At 50.9% G+C, this 17,203-nt stretch overlaps 1 protein-coding gene across 1 annotated transcript in view; it reads right to left on the reverse strand.

The window, feature by feature from the left end:
* Nucleotides 1–16,628, reverse strand: part of NFATC1 (nuclear factor of activated T cells 1) — an 87,644-nt gene extending 71,016 nt beyond the window's left edge. The window contains exons 1-2 of the mRNA XM_062507768.1: nt 16,496–16,628; nt 6,513–7,611 (exon numbers count right to left, since the gene is read on the reverse strand). Of these exons, the coding sequence (XP_062363752.1) occupies nt 6,513–7,611; nt 16,496–16,628 (1,232 nt within the window). The remainder of the gene's footprint in view (nt 1–6,512; nt 7,612–16,495) is intronic.
* Between the last annotated feature and the right edge of the window lie 575 nt (nt 16,629–17,203).

Raw genomic sequence — 17,203 nt, forward strand, 5'->3', positions numbered from 1 at the left:
AGTCGTTAAATTCATGTTCTCAAATAAAGTCTGAAGACAAAAATATAGTTTGCTGTTAGCCTCCCATATACAATCCTAATTCCAAAGCACCACCTGCCCAATTATAAATTGACAGCTAATGGGAGTTTTCCTGATAAAGGAAGCAAAGTGATGCATTTAGCAGTGTCATGGACTGGGGCTGTCAGAGCTATTTCCTATGATAGGTTATCTTCATCATGTACTTAATTTTCTGTGGCTAAATATGGTTAAAGGAAAAAGCCACCAAACAAATGGCGTAGTGGTAAAATCAAATCTGGCTGCTGCAAATATTAATTTGAAAAGGTCCAACTACCTCATCAAGCCAGCATCACGTGGAGTGGAGAAGAGCCCCACCACAGAAGTCAAGAAAAGGAATAAAAGGTCTTCAGCAGTGTTTTCCCCTCAGATGACATTTTCCACCAGCTGAAAACCTGTCCCATTCCTTCTGCGCCCTAATAAATCTCACTGTAGTCCTCCTAAATGCTGCCATGAGGTATGGTTGCTTCAAGACAGGTTCACAAAACCTGGTGCTAGGCTGTAGAAAACTGGCTCAATATAACTCCATCCCACATAAATCAGATTAAAAACCAGATGAATAGTGATTTATTTTGCATACACCAGATACACAATATGATTAAATCAAAAACAGATTATCCAGTCTGGCTGACTTCTGCCTTTAGCAGAAAGATTTATCAAGTTACAAAAAACAGGGGGAAAAAAAAGAATAGAAAGATACTAAGCAGCCCACTGGAATATAGACAGGGAGGAAACAAAGCCAAAAACTTCTGCTAAACTTTGTAAAGGTGTTTAAGCCCATTTTCACATGGCTGCTAATTATCATTACTCTTCCTAAGCTACTAGGTGCCCAAGGCCACTTGAAAAAGAGATTCACAAACGTTTTTGTCCTAAACTGCAGAAGATATAAGAACAACTGCCAGTCTCACCCTGGGACTAACCTTGCTCTTGGCCAGGTACTACAGCATGGAGCCATCTACCCCAGACAGCAGACTGAGAGTGGCATAAGCCACTGCTAGAAGCGGGAAGATGCTCAGTGTCTTTCAGCACCAGAAGTAAAGTGAGTGACCTAGAAGGAGTACTTCTGAAACTGGATGCCCTGTGCTAAATTTACTTTTTTCTGACAAGGAGTTCTCCCATAGAAACAAAAACACAAACTAGAGATACCACAGGGCTGCTGAAACTTTTACCAAGCTGCTAGCTTGAACCTGCTCCAATTCTGCACCAAATGCAAATATGGTTACAATTTATTATTTATTACTCGTCTCACTCATCCAAGTGGATGCCTGTGAAAGATCCCTGTGTGTGATTTTGAAAGAGTAAGAAAACAACAGTGATGGCTACGTGTCCACCAACTTGATTGTGGTCAGAAAAATACACCTGGCTTTATATTTCACCTATGACTTAACGTGGGCAGATTTTACTCTCTCTTTTTTTGAATTTCCTGTCTGACAGTTGAGCAATCTGGCTGTGAGCTGTTAAAATAGATGCTGTGTCCCACCCCAGACTTAGCTGTACTTTGCTGGCATGTGGAGCAAGTAGCTCCCCTGTGAAGTGCATGAGGCGAACTGGAATTTCTTATGCTGAAGTCTGAAAACATGAGTCGTCATCATTTTCCCACATAATACTTCACCCCTCTGTCCTAAAACTTCACACTCAGAGATTGGTTTGCATGGGAAGTTTCACATTTGATGGCTTAGAGAAAGGACAAGAAACTATTGCTGCAGGAATGGAGATAACAAGTGGCTGGCATCGCATTTCTGTTTATTCTGAATTTAGAATCCTGGGGTGTCAAAATGAGCTGGTGAAGGAAGGCCATTAATAAGATGCTCACAGGGTTGTTTGAATGAACTGAAACACAGTCAGGAGAAAGCGTGGGGAGGACTGAATCAAACAAACAAAAATATATCAGTTTACTGAGACAGGCTTCCAAGTAGTCTTCAGCCTTATGGTACAGCAACCAAACGTAATAAAAAGTCACTGCTACATGATAGCAAAACAAACATGTTGAAAGCATCCAAACATCCCTATTCAGCAGGAATAGAGCAGTAAAGAGAAAAAGGTTAGCGGCATTTTGGGCTCTTCCCTGTTCACTTCCCAGTGCCAGCCCTTCAGTTAACACTAACGAGTCCCAGGAGATGGCCACACAGCCACAAGTCCCCACTCCACTGAGTCTTGTCCAGACATCCCTGCCTTTGCTTTGTCTGAGGAACTTCCTCTTGCCTGCCCTAAACACACAAGTTCACCATGGACGCACAGGTCAGCAAATCCGGTGCTGCTGCACCGCTGGCTATCTCATCATCTCATCTCATCTCATCTCATCTCATCTCATCTCATCTCATCTCATCTCAATCTCATCTCATCTCACCTTAAGATTGCTGGTGCCTTTTTCTTGAGCAACTCAACTTTTCCCAAATAGTGTTGCCCTTAATCTCATAATCTGGAATAAAACACCTCTAACAAAACAAAAACCAAAAAACCAAAACCAAACAAACTCTCAAAGAGCTCCCACAAAATCAAAATTATCTGAAGGTCTGCAAATCGAAAGAAATAAGCAAAATGTCTGCAATATTTTGAAATCATAGTTTGTAAAGAAATCATATAATTTGGGATCTCAACTTTTGCATGCTTGAGTTGAATACTACCAGAGTCCTAAAAGTAGAATCCAGAAAGTCCACAAAAAAACCCAAAAAAGCTCACTGATGCAGAAAAAAGTCAAATGTGCTTTTGCAACTTGCAGAGAGGTATCCAACCACCACACATTCTCTAGGTACAAGCTTCAGTCTCCATATGTAAAACTATATAACTATGTGCCTGTGAGGTCAAAAACATACATGCCTATTTCTGAGGTTGGAAAAGAGGCTGCAGCTAAAGAAAATGTGGCTTATGACTGTTTAAAAACAAACAAACAAACAAAAAAATCTGTGGAAGAAAACACCATAAGGAGTTTTTAAAAATCACCTGTCTGTTCCTGGAAACTCCTTTTGGTGTGGTAGACCTCATATATGCCATTTGCCCAGCCAACAAACCCAACATTTCTCTCTCTCTTGAAAAACACTGCATTTAGAGCAAGCTCAAGTGTTAAAGGACGACACTCTCCTTGGATTAAATTGATAGCACTTGTTATAAATACAATGCATTACTTTTCAAAGAGTAACAAACTGGTTCCCGGAAATCTCGGGTTGTGTTTAGTCAAATACAGCAGGTGAAGAGGAAGTAATATAAAATGTGCAGGATACTTAGAAACATGGCACTCAGATGAGTGCCTATACTTTTTGTTGTGATATAGGGTGATTAAGGACCTGCTTATGAGCAGGTACAGAATACAAAAAATGTAATTGTAGTTTTTTTGTAGTCACTAACAGTGCCCCCACAGCTGAGGGCAGAAGTCCAGTCCTGAACTTCCATTTTGGTTTTGACATTTTTGCCCACAAGACATTCTGCATTACACAACACTTGGGAGAGATGGAGAAATGACACAGAAGGAGCACCACGGACACAGCAAGAGTTTGAGAAACACAGAGCATCACCTGCTTGTACCGTTAATGCCCAGTAGAGTGCTTCTCTTAAAATTATTTGCTGCAGTAACTCTAAGAGAGATAATACAGAAAATAGTTGCATTTGAGTGAGACAGCACAGTGCACAAATACCAAAATAGAAAAAAAAAAAGTATCTTGGAGATAAAAGCTGAAAGAGAGCTTCACAAAGACCATATCTTGACTCTCTGCATCATGATTTACCTCCAGGGCTTTTTGAGGCAGACTGGTATATTAGGTAACTCATTTTGGTCTAGAAAAGGTATGATTTCCACTGTTACCTCAGCATTTGTTCCAAAGCTTCCCATTGAAATCTCTGCTTGGTCTTTAAGCATTTTCTACATCCAAAGATTTGGTGCAAGGCCCTGGTCTGCAACCAAAGGACTGCAGACAAATCCCCACCAGGGATTAATCTGTGCAGCTCAAGCCTCAGCTGTGAGGTCAGGCTCTACCCTCCCACCCTGTCCTGTGATCCTCTGCAGCCACGCGCCGAGTCCCGTGCAGGAACAGTCACTTGTTCATCGTCTGGAGGGAGATGTGTGAGCCCAGATCTGCACCGCAGAGCCCACGGCCTGGGGAATGGGCTGAGCATCTGAGCTCACAAAATACACAGAGACTCTATTTCTGTTAAGGCAGGCATTATTATACTCTCATTATATACTCTTATTATTCCCCTGCTCCAGAATTTGAAAAGTCTAAAGCAGACTGAACTTTAATTACGACAAATTTAAAACATCATCAGTTTTAGTAACAATGGCAAAAAGCAATTTCCTTTTTAGACTGATGCCCACTCTAAAACCTTGAGAAAGGAGACAGCACTCAGCCAATGGTGTGCCTGAGCCTGCTCCCTCCTGCTCCCAGAGAGATGGGAATACAGGAGAGGGAGGGAAAGGCGTCAGCGATTTTCCAAGGCATGCTGGCTTTTGATGAAAACTGTACCGCATATTCAGGAAGAGACAGAGGAGGTAATCAGATCTGGTTATCTCAAAATCATTATGACCGGGTAGATTTTGGAGCCTGAGTTGTTTGCTGGAATCCACCCCTCCAGCTCTCGCATTTGAAATAGAACAGATGTGTAACATAACAGGAAAAAAATCCAGCTCTGTTGTGACAAATTCTTAACCAATTTTTTTGGAAAGATTTAAAATAACAGTTTCTGTTGCGTAGGCTGTGATCCTGTTGACGTCCGTGCTCAGTTGCCCAGCACTTTCATATACATAAAACGAGACGTATTTTTGGTGGAAGGAAGCACTGTCAGTGTATCTGATTGGTAAAATAACTTAAAAATCACATTTCAACAGTAACTTCCAACTGCCCTAGAGCACGAGTTAATGAGATCACATGGAAACATATTGCAAACCAGGAAACATATTTTATACAAGACCAAAACAGTGGAAAAAATGTTAAATACACAACATAGTGGGGCTTAGTTCTGTGCACTTCACCTTTCTTGTTTATGTTAGCGCACAGGCACGCCGGGTGCCTCCTGACGGACCACGGCACAGCGCCTACAGCCGCTCGCTGCAACGGAAAGATAAAAGCCTGTTTGGTCAGACTGTCCTATTCCTGCCCTTGAAGTCGTCGGCAAAACGCTGCCCCCAACACAACAGCTGAGGGCCGGCCTCTCTGATGAACGTGGGCTACTTGGCTCTGCACTGGGTGAACATAAAAGGCTTTTTCTCAGTAAATGGGAAGGCTCTGAAGGATTTGCCTGGTGTTAGGAGTCTCCACCCTAGCTCTGAAAGGCAGTGAGTGCCTAACTCTGGGTGGCCAGACCCAAAGGAGTTGCTGCGTTTCCCAGTGCTGAATTGAGCCAGGGTTTTGAAAGGAGCTTGGCACTACAGAGGAGAATGAGAATGATGAGGAAGGGAAGTGTGCTATAACATAAAGAGCCATGGATCACTCCGCCTCAGTTTCAGGAGATAGCACATGGCAGAGAGGTGCTGGCTAAAGAAAGGTGAGACTGAGAAGGCTGAGAACCAGGGAACACATCACTAATTAAAACACTTCAGCTACACACTAACTACTTCCATTCTGAGAAAGGCAGCTTCACTGTCAAGAGCAAGAAGCCATGTGTGCTTGGGGAGGAGGAGGAAAGGGGGTGACCATCACAACCAGGGACTAGGAACACCCTTTACTAACCCTTGGAATGCTGGACCACATGCTTCTGCATATTACAGCTTCCAGAAGACTCCAAAATAAAGTCTGTAACTACGACAGAAAGAGAATGCAATGAATGTAACTCAGATTTCAGCTATTCTGTGCTGCTTCCTACCCAGAGCCCTGTTGTGATAAATAAATTTGACGAACAGATTGAACGACTATCAGCTGGAAAATTAGGTTTTCTCTTTTAAACAGAAGTAGTGGGGAAGACAAAAAAAACCAGAGAATCACTGTCCACTAGAGACAGATAAAGACTGATAGACAGCCGTCAGATGAGCTGAAATAATTTCAGATAAGCTGAAATAATTCACAAAAGAATCATATTCTTACTTAACTTGTATTCACTGCGCACAAAGCATAAATGTAAAAGGCCCTGCAACAGTCAGCATAATGAGACCATATCCTTGTCCAGCAATATAAAAATACTGAGACATAACAAACTTCGAGTAAAGCTACAGGTTTGACAGCATCAAATTGTCCCACTCCTTGAGATTCTGAGCACCCAATTTCCAGACTGCCCAGCCTGGGCTCATCCCCTGGAAAGTGGGTAACTGGTTACAACCTATGCATAGCCAGCTCCTAGAACAGCCTCTTTTACCCTTCAAGGCTTGACTCGTGGTCACACCACACCAACAACAGAGGCAGTGTCACAAGACACAGTTAAGTGGAGTGAGAGGATGGGCAGATTTGGCAGGAAACAGAGACAGAAAGAGGAAGGAGGAAACCAAAGCATGCAATAGAGATAATATAGGAATTGCCCTCTAAGTCAGGGTTCCTTACCTCATGTAGGATGTTGGAGATAGAGGCTTTGGTTTGGCCCACTGGTAGGGATGCTGTGGCACAGACAGGTACTGCTCACAGAAGTTTCCTTTCCTGATGTGCTGAAAGCTGGAGAAGTCTTCTGGTGACAAGTCAGCAGTTGGCGATATGGTCCCATGATCCTCGCCAGCCGGTTCAGTTTTGAGAGTCATGGATGGGGTGTGATCAATGGCAGTCTTCCTCGACTTGATGGGAATCCCATCGTTCATATCGATGGTGCTGTCAGTGGTGAGGGCGTTGATGGCAGCAACGATGGCGGAGCTGGTGTACTGGTTTGTGTTCCCCAGCCACGTGTCATCCGTGACACTCACCCGGGGAGAATTTTGTGGAGAAGGAGTAGGGGAGTGGTGTGGGGAATAGGAGGTCTGCCGGCCATTGAGGCTGTACTTCCTCTTGTTGCAGGGAGACGGAGGCCTAGAGTTGCGAGCCCCCAGCCAGTTCTCCTCTGTGATGCTTGTTCTGGGAGACGTTGATGGAGAGTGCCTTGGGGAACTGAGCAAAGTACAGGCCACCATGCTGCGTTGGTAGCCCTCCTCTGTGTCGGTGGTCTTCGGAGAGACACACGGGGATTGCCACGGAGAGGTCTGAGGCGAAGTGTATGGATACGAGTAGTTGGACTCATAGGAAGATGCTTCGGAGTTGCAGCTTCTGGAAGACAAGCTACTCGCTGGACTGAGGCAGGATGGGTCTCTGTATGCCTCGATGTTCGGCAAGTTCAAAGTGGCAGTGGAAGGCGACCGCTTGGCATTAGGCATGGCCTCCTCCACCTCATCATGGAAAAACTGGTTGTTGTTATGATGCAATCCCATGTAAGACGTGATCTCAATTCTGGGGCTCTCCAGTGCTGGAGCTCCATTAGGTCTCATGCTTGGTGGCAGGTAGTACTCGGAGGCTCCACTGTCAATGTGTCCTCCATATCCAGAGGGATGGTTTGTCGATGGGACAACTGAAATGACGGGATTTGATGTCTGCAGGCCATGACATGGAGTTGACAATGAGGAATGTGCCACATTTAGAGGCAAACCAGCATTTACATTTGAAGATGCATAATTATAGTGTTCTGGAAGAAACAAACAAACAACAAAGAATGACATGAGGTGCTGCACAAATATACTCACTTAGTAACATACCCAGCTGAAATGGAGGGACATGGCACAACACACAAAAGCACAGCTCTCCTTAACAATCCAGCCCTGTCATGCTGCAGGAACAGCTGCAGACTTGCACCTTTGAAAATGCCACTAACTGAGCAGAACAAGACAAGGTATCTTGGGATAGGGCATGTACACAGACAGAATTGGTCCTGAGGACATAGTTGTTTGGTGAACCTTCACAGCAAAAAAACGAGTCTTCAAACAACATTGTTTCAGGATTCTGGGAGACAGCAGCGTTCAGAGAAGCAACTGAAGAGATGTATTTTTACGTAAGTGAGCCAAACTCTCTCCCTGAAAAGTTGGAATACACAAAAAACTGGACAAAAAAACAAAAGTGGAGGCAAACTAAAGCAAAGAACGAGATCAACTGCATTCTGTTAAAAAAATTATACACAACTGAAATTTCCATTACAGCAAGTTTCCAAGTGGTTCCAGTTAACTAGGATTTTGGAAAAAGATGGATCTATTGATCTGCTCTGGTTTCTGGGACCACTTATCCTCCAGCCCAACTGGCAGAGGCCAGGTGAAGGATAAACATGGATGTCTCACCACTCAGTGACAGCTGAAATTCCAGTGAAATTGCTGATTATTGTGCACGCCACATCGAGCGCTGCCAGCAGCGCACTCTGGGCCAGCTCTCCAGCCATTTAACAGTGCAGGGTGCATAAAAGCAAGTGCAAAGTTGCACAGCCACTGTGGAAAACCTGGAAGGTGACAGATCATGTCACAGCCTTCTGCCAATGGATCCCTGACCAAGCACAGAGAAAAACATTCCCTTCACATGCCTCCATCTCGGCTGCTTTACAGGGACCAGTGTCTCAAAGCTGGTTCATATTGAATCATCTCTGCCTTGTCTTGCTGTCTGCTGAAGGAAGACTCCTTCAGGTCTGCTCCCCTGTCCCAGGGATGCATATGTGACTCTTTTTGCCACCCAGAGATATGGGTGGGCTGTCCACTGGGGAAGTGGGCAGCTGTCAACCAAGGACAACATGCCCCTGGTGCATTGAGATGTGGTGGGATGAGGAATCATCATCTTTATTCTTTCTGATATAGGGAGGCTCTGTGTCCACAGGACACATGAGCCCTAATGCCAGTATCTCTGCTGGGAAAAGAGACCAAAAGCTTTCTACCAGGGACAATGAGTGCTGAACTCTGAGTCTGGGTAATGCTGGTGTACAGGTTCCTCTCAGCCATCTGGAAATGCACCCAGCTCCAGCCCCAAGCTGTGCTTGCAATGCATCATACTTCCCTGAGGTTTATTATGCCAGCAGCATCACCTTCCAGCAGGACAGAAGGAAATTCTACATCCCCTGTGGCCACAGCCAGTCCACATGTCCCTTTCCATCCCAGGAGGCAAGTTCCCTTGGTAGTCATCTTGCACACCTTCCCTCAGAAGATACGGAAAGGCTGTGTTAATTACTGCAGCTGCTATTCCCGGGGCAACCAGGGAGCTCTGCAAATGCAAACGAGCCTCCAAGCTGGTAACCAGCACAGCCAGCTATTCTCTTTCTCTTGCTTATCAGCTTAGCCCTCTCTGGTGTCATCCACCCGTGATCCCATGCTCACCTTTCTCATTGGTAACGACTCAAAGGCAAACGGTACTTAGGAAAAATTAATGTGCTGTGGCAGCTTCACAGCAACTCCAGCTGATGTATGTCATAGCAAGTAACAGTCAGGAATGATGAGCAACAACAGCTTTTGAACTCACTCTCTAGTCTGCCCTCAGATACTGGCAATTTGCTCAGGAAGGGTCATTAAATTACACTGCAGTGTGCCACATGTAACACTGGATTATTCAAAACATGCTGAAGCTTCATGCGCAATTCAAACAACGAGGGAGGAAGGAAATACAGCAAAAGAGGTGCTACTTGACAAAATCCAACTGCATTGGTCACATCCAGGTGCAGATCTACTTGGGGGATCAGAATCCCTTCCTTCCAAAATCAGGTCCCTTTTTTGCTGCCCTGCAACTTGGCCACACCAACCCAGTGTCACCGCGACCACAACCACTTCCCTCCTGCCCTTCATGGAAAAAACCTTCAACGTGCTGCAACAGTGGTAAGACCTTATCTTTTTCAGAAATTAGCTCAGAGAAAGGGTCTAGAGTAGTGCCTTCAGGGCAGCTTCAGCCCCTTCACTGCTTTCTCCAGCTCCAGAGGAATGTGATGTCCATGGCACCACACTGCTGCTGGGACACTGGTTATGCTCTTCTTCCACATACCCTTCCACAGCCTCCTGCTCTGGCATACAGCTGGAAGGCACTGGTGACATGGCACAGCTGGGAACCACTCCCAGCCGGTCCCTGCCATGCAGCTGGACAGCCCAGGCAGGAGACTGAGGGCTCAGCAGCCTGCCCCAGCTCTGTACCCACCAGGTGGGCTTTGCCTCTGCTGACTGCAGAATCAGTGCTTTTAGAACTTGTATTAAAAATAAATAGGTAAACAAACAAAATAACTGCGATAAGTACTGTGAGCCCAGCAGTTTGCTCCAATTCTAATCAAGACTAGGGTGAAATTCAAACACTGCAGTCTGCTGGAGATCTGCAGCCCAGGCTGAATAGGCAATACAAAGATCAGATGAGCCTTTGGAATCCAGTTTAAAAAAAAATATATATTAAAAGACAGGTTCAAGTACTATGAGCAACAAGTTCCCTAATTCACATGACAAGGAATAGCCACTTTTACAACTGTTTTTTTTTTTTAAGCCAACTTCTAAAGGGACAAGAAAAATAACATGACACAACTCATACAATAATACACAGAATAGAAAGATGCAAGATCCAAAGATTTCCAAGCATATTTAGGTACCTTAAAATTACAGGCAGCATGTAGAAAATATGTCCACCAAATATAAATACCTCAAAGGCCAGAACTAGGAACAAGGCAGAGACCTTGGTTTGTGGGCTAAAAACCACCAGCTACAATTTCTGAAAAAGCTCATTCTCCAAAACTTCCGTATTTACAAAATTCATCAAACACACATCCATAGTCAGCATTTATAACATGTTGATGTTTTCCCCACCAGGGTGAATGAGACAAGTAGAAATAAAATGCTGCATCACTTAATGTAGCTATGTAGGATATTTTGACAGTCCTGAAGCAGATGAAAGGCAGGTAATACCTTTGCTATGGTGTCATTGTTATGACTATGATTCACAGAGGCACCCAAAAACAGTGCACTGACTACCAAGACACACACATTTAATAGGGTTTTTTAATATTCTGAGCCAAACCCCAGTTTCAGACAGACCAGTGTAGGTTTGCAACAGTTCTGTTCCAACAAATCCACACTTAAGTATAACTAGGATAAGAAATTGGACACTTTTGAGTTGTGAGCACACCTCCACATATTCCATTTTTCTTTGCAGCAGTGAAAAAGCTCCTTTTCGCCCCTCTAGTTAATTTCACAGCAAGCAAGTTTTATTCCATTCTGTCATTAATGGGCTGATCCTGCAAGACACTGAGCAACATGGTTTTTTTTACTTACATACTTTAAATAGGAATGCTGAGCACCTGCAGCTTGTAGGGTCTTTAGAGAAGATGAGGGTTGTCTTACATTGCTCAAGATGAAGCTACATCTACGTTTGTGTTTAAATTCATGCTTTCAAAATTGCCTAATGGAGTTAGGTACTTTTCTCGGACTAGGACTTTGACACTTAATTTGCTTAGGCCCCTCCACTTTAGACACTTAGGTGTCTAATCACTAGAACACTTTTCTGAAAAGCTTGGTGCAAAGCTCTAAAAACTGCCTTCTTCTAAAAACCAGGAGCTCAAAATAACTATTTGGACACCGACCTTGTGCCAGAGAGGTGGGCAATTGGGGAGAGGAGAGATGGAAAGGTTCAAACACCTTCGCTCATATCCTGGCAGGCTGCGTTAGGCAGGCAAGGATTTGCAAACCTACTAGAATTTACAGGCAAAAAGATAAGGCACAGAGCAAACACAGCCCTACTCCGAGGCAGCGTTAAGTCATCCACTTGTACAAGAGCTCTTTACGGTGACCCGCTATGACCGACACTGCAGCGAGTTAACCACGCACCAGGAAGCGGCAACCTTCTCTCTCTGCCGGCTCCAGGCTCGTTCGCCTCGTTTCCACCTCAAGCATTGCTTAAAGCCATAAAAACAGACAGCCGGACCGAGACACCAGAGTTGGGAACAGTTGTGACCCGTGACAAATTCACGCCCGTTATTTTTATTTGCGGATGACCTTCAAGCTAAACCCTGAGCCTAACTTCGGCTCACGGGGGGATGGGGAAAGGGGCTGAAGTGAGTTTTCAACCGGCCCATCGCTGCCACGGGCAAGACCCAAAGCCAGCGGAGGAAGCCGTGCGAGAGATCAGCGCGGGGATCCGGACATCTCAAACAACTCCAAACATCTAAAAACTCTGCACCGGCGGCACCCCGGGTCGTCTTCCCTTGCACCTCGTTCGGCTGCTGCCAGGGCGCTGCCAGAGGAGCGCCGGCCGCCCGGGCAGGACTCTATCCCGGCTCGCCGCTTCCCGGCCGGACTCTATCCCGGCTCGCCGCTTCCCGGCGCGGCTGAGGCGACAAGCACCGCCCGGGGCCGGGCCGACCTGTCCGGCCGGGATTGCCGGCTCCCCCGCCCCGCTCCCCGCGAAGGGAGATAGCCTCTCTCCCTCCCGAACGGCAGCGCAAGGAGGGCTCCCCGCAGCATCCCGCCGCCAGCACGCCCGGAGGTGCCCCGGCCGCCCCGCCGCAACCCACCTCCACCCTCATCGCTGTGCTTGAACTCGAAGAGGAAATCGAAGTCAAACTCCTGCTCGGCCTCCACGCCCGTCATGGCTCCCGCCGCGACCCCCTCCACGCTCCGGCACCCTGGCAGCGGTGGTGGCGCAGCCCCGGCCCGCCCCGTCGGGCTCGCCCCGTCGCGCCCGGACACCTGCTGCCGGCAGGCCGGGCTGCGCGGAGCCCCAGCACGGCGTGGGACGGCGGCCGCTGCTGCGCTTGGTAACGTGACCTCGGCCCCGACGGGCGGCCTGTCTCGCTGCCGCTGCCGCCGCCTCCGATCCGCCCTCCCGCCCGCTGTTGATGTTTCCGGGTCGATGCAAACAAGCGCGGAGCCCGGCTCCCCCCCCCACCCGCACCCTCCCGCCGGGGCTCTGCCCCCGCAGCGCAGCCCGTGCTCCGCGGGGAGCCCTCGCCCCATCCGGGGGACCCGGCACCGGGGGAGACCCCAGACCGCCGAGAGCTCGCCGTGGGCGGGATGGGGAGCCCGGGGGTGGGCGGAGAGCGGGACTTCACCTGCTCCCGACCGGCGGTAACGGCGGGCGGGGGGGGGGGGGGGGGCTGGAGCGGCTCCTTCCGCGCTTCGGCGGGAGGGAAGTGAGGAGGTAGGGCTGCTCAGCCCACTCAGGGGGTACACCGGTGTGTCTGTCCCCTCTTCGCTGACAACTTATAAACGTTTCTTCCGTGGGTGCCCACCACGCCGCGTCTGTGAGCCAAGAGGCTCCGCTTTCATTTATTAATTATTTATTTCATTTAGTCGCAGCACCCACTAGTGCCAGCTGCTATAAAAAGCGCAGCAAAGCGGGACTCGGAACGGTGCCTCCGTGCGCCACGGACGGAAAGGTCCTCTCCGGGCCGCCGCACTCACCGGGAGGGCGCCTGCAAAGGGCTCCGGTGGCGGTGCGGGCACGGCTCTGCCCCGCCTGTCCCTCTTCCCGCTGGAACGGGATACAAATTACGGAAAAGGTAAATGAAGACTTTATGTTTTGAGGTGCTTTACTGTCATGTTACACCGGGCCGATCTAAAGGTCCCCGCCCGGAAAAGGGGCGCCCGTCCTAGCAGCTTGGCTCGGCTCCTCAGCTGCCGAAGCTTCAGGCCGGGTTTCAAAGGGAACAGCTTTTTGTTTTTTTGGTTTTTTTATTTTCAGCAGTGATGGAAATAGTATTCTCTTATAAACTCAGGGAATACCATTTTCCAGGCTTGCGACCGAAATCTCCGTCCTAAACTGCCAGGAAAACACAATTTTTTTCCATCTGAGCCCATTATACTTTTCCTCCCTCCTCTCCGGGACGAGCCTCGCTGCAGGCTGAGTTCTCGCAGGAGCCGAGCTGAGCTTTGCCCCGGCGGGGTCGTGAGGGCCGAAGAAGTGCCGGGGCTGAGTCACCCGAGTGCGCTGACGGCCTTGGCAGCAGGGGAATCCCTCCCCCAGCGCCTGCCCCGATCGTGGTCGTCCCGGGGCGCCGGCTCAGGCCGCGCCGCAAGGAGCGTCCTGCTTCACCCGTGCACATCCCTCAGCCTTTGCCCCGTACGGATGTGTCTCTCCTGTGCCTTTGCCCAGGGCCTGCAGGCGGGACAGCCGCCTCGCCCCAGCCGCTAGGCCCCCGGTTCCAGCAGTGCCACCCCTCCCTGCCGCCGCTCTGCTCCAGACGCCCATCTCCTGGAGTGCCCGGGCAGGAAGGTGAGAAGCTTCCAAGTACCTGCTGCCCTCGATTCTTCGCCTCTCCCGCATGTGGTACCTGCAAGGCTGGTGAATTGTCCCACACTATTTACAGACGGCTTGATTTGCCAGTGACATCAGTATTAGTGCTGTCAATTAAACATTTCGATTGCCACCCTTCCCGTGGAGAAAGAGGAGAGATGTGCCATGGAAAGGTTAGAAACGAAGTGATACCACATGTGGGGACAGAGTAACAGCGGCCCTCCTGCGAATAGTCCGGTTTGAAACTGTGTCATCGAACTGAGGAGAGCGAAAGGAGCGATGGGGGGGGCGGTGAGCCCTGGCAAGGCCATTGCCGCGTCACCAGCCGCCCTTGCCCGACCCACGGACCGATCCACCAGCTCGGCCGCTGCCCACCCACCTCTCCTTGGAGTTAACTGGAGCTGTTCCAACTCCATAAAGCAGGTTCAACAAGGGATGAGACTGTCATCAGACTGTCTGCTCCAGCTGCAGCCCCCCCAGCCTGAAGGGGAATGTAACTTGTCCACGGCATTAAACCTGGCATAAACACTGGCATTTTCAAAGGTAAAGGACTCCACACCTCACTACCACCCAAAAAAACCAAAAAAACAAAAAAACGAGGTCTTCCCACTGGGATTCTTTGCGCATTTCTTCCCAGACTAAACAAGAAATAAAGTATTTTCTTTGATTGTTGTAGTTTGGTAATCAAAGGGCAACTTAATTTGCAGGCAGCAATCCTGACGTGCAGGGCTCCCCTACGTGTTTCCTGGATTGGGTCACGCTTTCTGGCTGGACTCATTTTCTTAGTCCCTTACAAAATACACCACCACGGAAGAGAACTATCGACGAGGGTTGGCATATTTTAACACAGGCATCAGAAATGCCACAGAAATAAAAAGGGGGGATTTTTTTTTCCTTTACACGAGTCTGCCGAACTCTTTCGATGTCAGCTGCCTCTGGATGTAGTTTTTACAAGTGGTGTATTTAGTGCCCTTGGAGCCCAGGGCATTGGAAGCACTGTGCGCACAGCTCATGGATGTCTGAGTGTGCAACAGGCATGCCAGCCACTTTTATTAAATACAGTGTAATTAACTTCCATCCCAAAAGGCTCTCCGCTTCACAAGCGGAGCCCACAGTCAGAGCCGCGCTTGTAGATTTCGCACTGGCAGAATCTTGTCAACTGCAATGAACCCCTAGCGTGAAAACATCTATATAAAAATAAAAAATACACTGAAAATATTTTAAAGAGATCGGTCTTGAGCTCCCTTCCCGCTTTCCGGGGACAAACCCAGGTAATGGAGTCCCGTTGTCCCACGCTGCGGAATGAACGCGGCGGACATGGACAGCCTCCCCACTTCGCTTCCTCACAACTTTTTCTGCCAGGGACGTGAGGGCTCGCTGCGCCCTGCCCGAGCCCCAGCAGCAACGGCGGGATAGGGAGGAAACTTGGGAGCCGGGGAACAGTCGGGAGGGGAGGAGGGAGCACGGCACGGGGCAGCCGCCGGGCCCGCAGCGGGGGGCCGGGAGCTGCCCCGCACCTGCCGCGGCGCGAAGGTGATGCCCGGCGGGGATGCCCGCGGGGTCCCGCTACCGGAGCCGAAAGGCGTCGTAAGCAGCGGCAAGGTCCGAAAGTTTCGGCGGAAGAGGTGCTGGATAGCGATGCTCCGCGGAGAGAATAGTGTCGCGATTGGCAAGAGAGGAGGGTGAAGTCGGTCCCCTCTCCAGCCTGGCAGGGCCCGGAGAAGCTGCGCGCGTCCCGAGCCCTGCGGCCACCATCTGTCCCTCTAGAAACTTTGCCGCTGTGTTTTCAGGGCACTTTCGCAGTAGGGGCAGAGAAAGAAGCCGTGATTCAGAGATGGGACAGCGGGGTAAGCGCCCCCCTCGGAGCCGGAACGGCGGCGGCAGAGCGCCCGCCCGCCGGGGGCGCGGGGTACGCGGGGTGGCAGAGCCCCGCAGCCGGGCCGCGGCGTGCCCGCCTGTCTCGGTGTGCCAGGAGCGCCGGTACGGCGCCTGGCACTGCACGGGACTCCTTCCTTTTCCGAGGAGCGTGGGTTGCCTCCAATGATGGGCTGCATACTGACCTCGGCTAAATCAAACCCCGGAATGGGGAGGGAATCCCCCAGCGTGTGCCCCTGACCGGATCCCAGGCGCCCTCGCAGCGCCGCCGGGAGCGGGCCTGGGCCCAGGACCTGCGGGAAGCGGCCGGGAGCAGCGGCGCGACCGCGGTGGCGCCGTGCGAGAGGCGAAAGAGACACCTATTGGCAACCAGCCGCCGGCGAGCCTCCGGGCCGCCGCGGGGAAACACCGGGGGACACCACCGCCCGCCCGCCCGCCCGCCCTCCGCCCCGCGCAGCGCCGCCCGTTACCTTCCTCCGCCGCCTTCATGGTGCTGCCGAGCGGGCGGGCGCCGTCCTGCGGGGCCGCCGCCGGCCTCTCTCCCCCGCTGGATGGGTCCCGCGACGGCGGCGCGGCGGCGGCCGGCGGGGCAGCGCTTGGCATCCACCCGGCGGGGCAGCGGAGCCCGGCGCCGCGCCCTGGACCACTGCCGGCCCTTCGTCGCCTGTCCCGCCTGTCCCGCGTCCCCCCGCCCGCCTTCACCACCCGGTGACCGGAGCCGCGCCGCCCCCGGCGTGGTAGCCGCGCCCGCGGAGGCACAGGAGCTCGCCGCCGCCGCCGCCCCCCCGGGGACGGGGCATGGAGAGGAGGGCGGGTGTGCGTGGGGACTTCGGAGGCACTGCCCGCGCTGAGGCGGCGGGACGGGGCGGCGGGCGCTGCCGCCCGCGGAGAGCTGCAGCCGAGGGACGGGGGCAGTGAGTGTGCGGAGCAGGGAAGTCTCGCTCTGACGCAGGGCTGCGCGCCCGGCGCCGCCTTTTTAAAGCTGGAAAACACCCCCCCCCCCCCCCCCCCCCCCACCTCCCTTCCCCTCCCGGCCCCTCTCCCCGCCCCGGCCCCGTGATGTCAGCCGGGCCCCGGCCCCGCCGCCGGCGGGCGGCCAGCGGGAGGCGGGCAGCGGCGGGCACCGACGGGCCCCGGCCGCCCGCCCCTCCGCGGGGCACGGCGCCCGCCCAGCCCCG

The sequence above is a fragment of the Cinclus cinclus genome, chromosome 1 (genome assembly GCF_963662255.1).
Source record: "Cinclus cinclus chromosome 1, bCinCin1.1, whole genome shotgun sequence".
NCBI classification, from domain to species: Eukaryota; Metazoa; Chordata; class Aves; order Passeriformes; family Cinclidae; genus Cinclus; species Cinclus cinclus.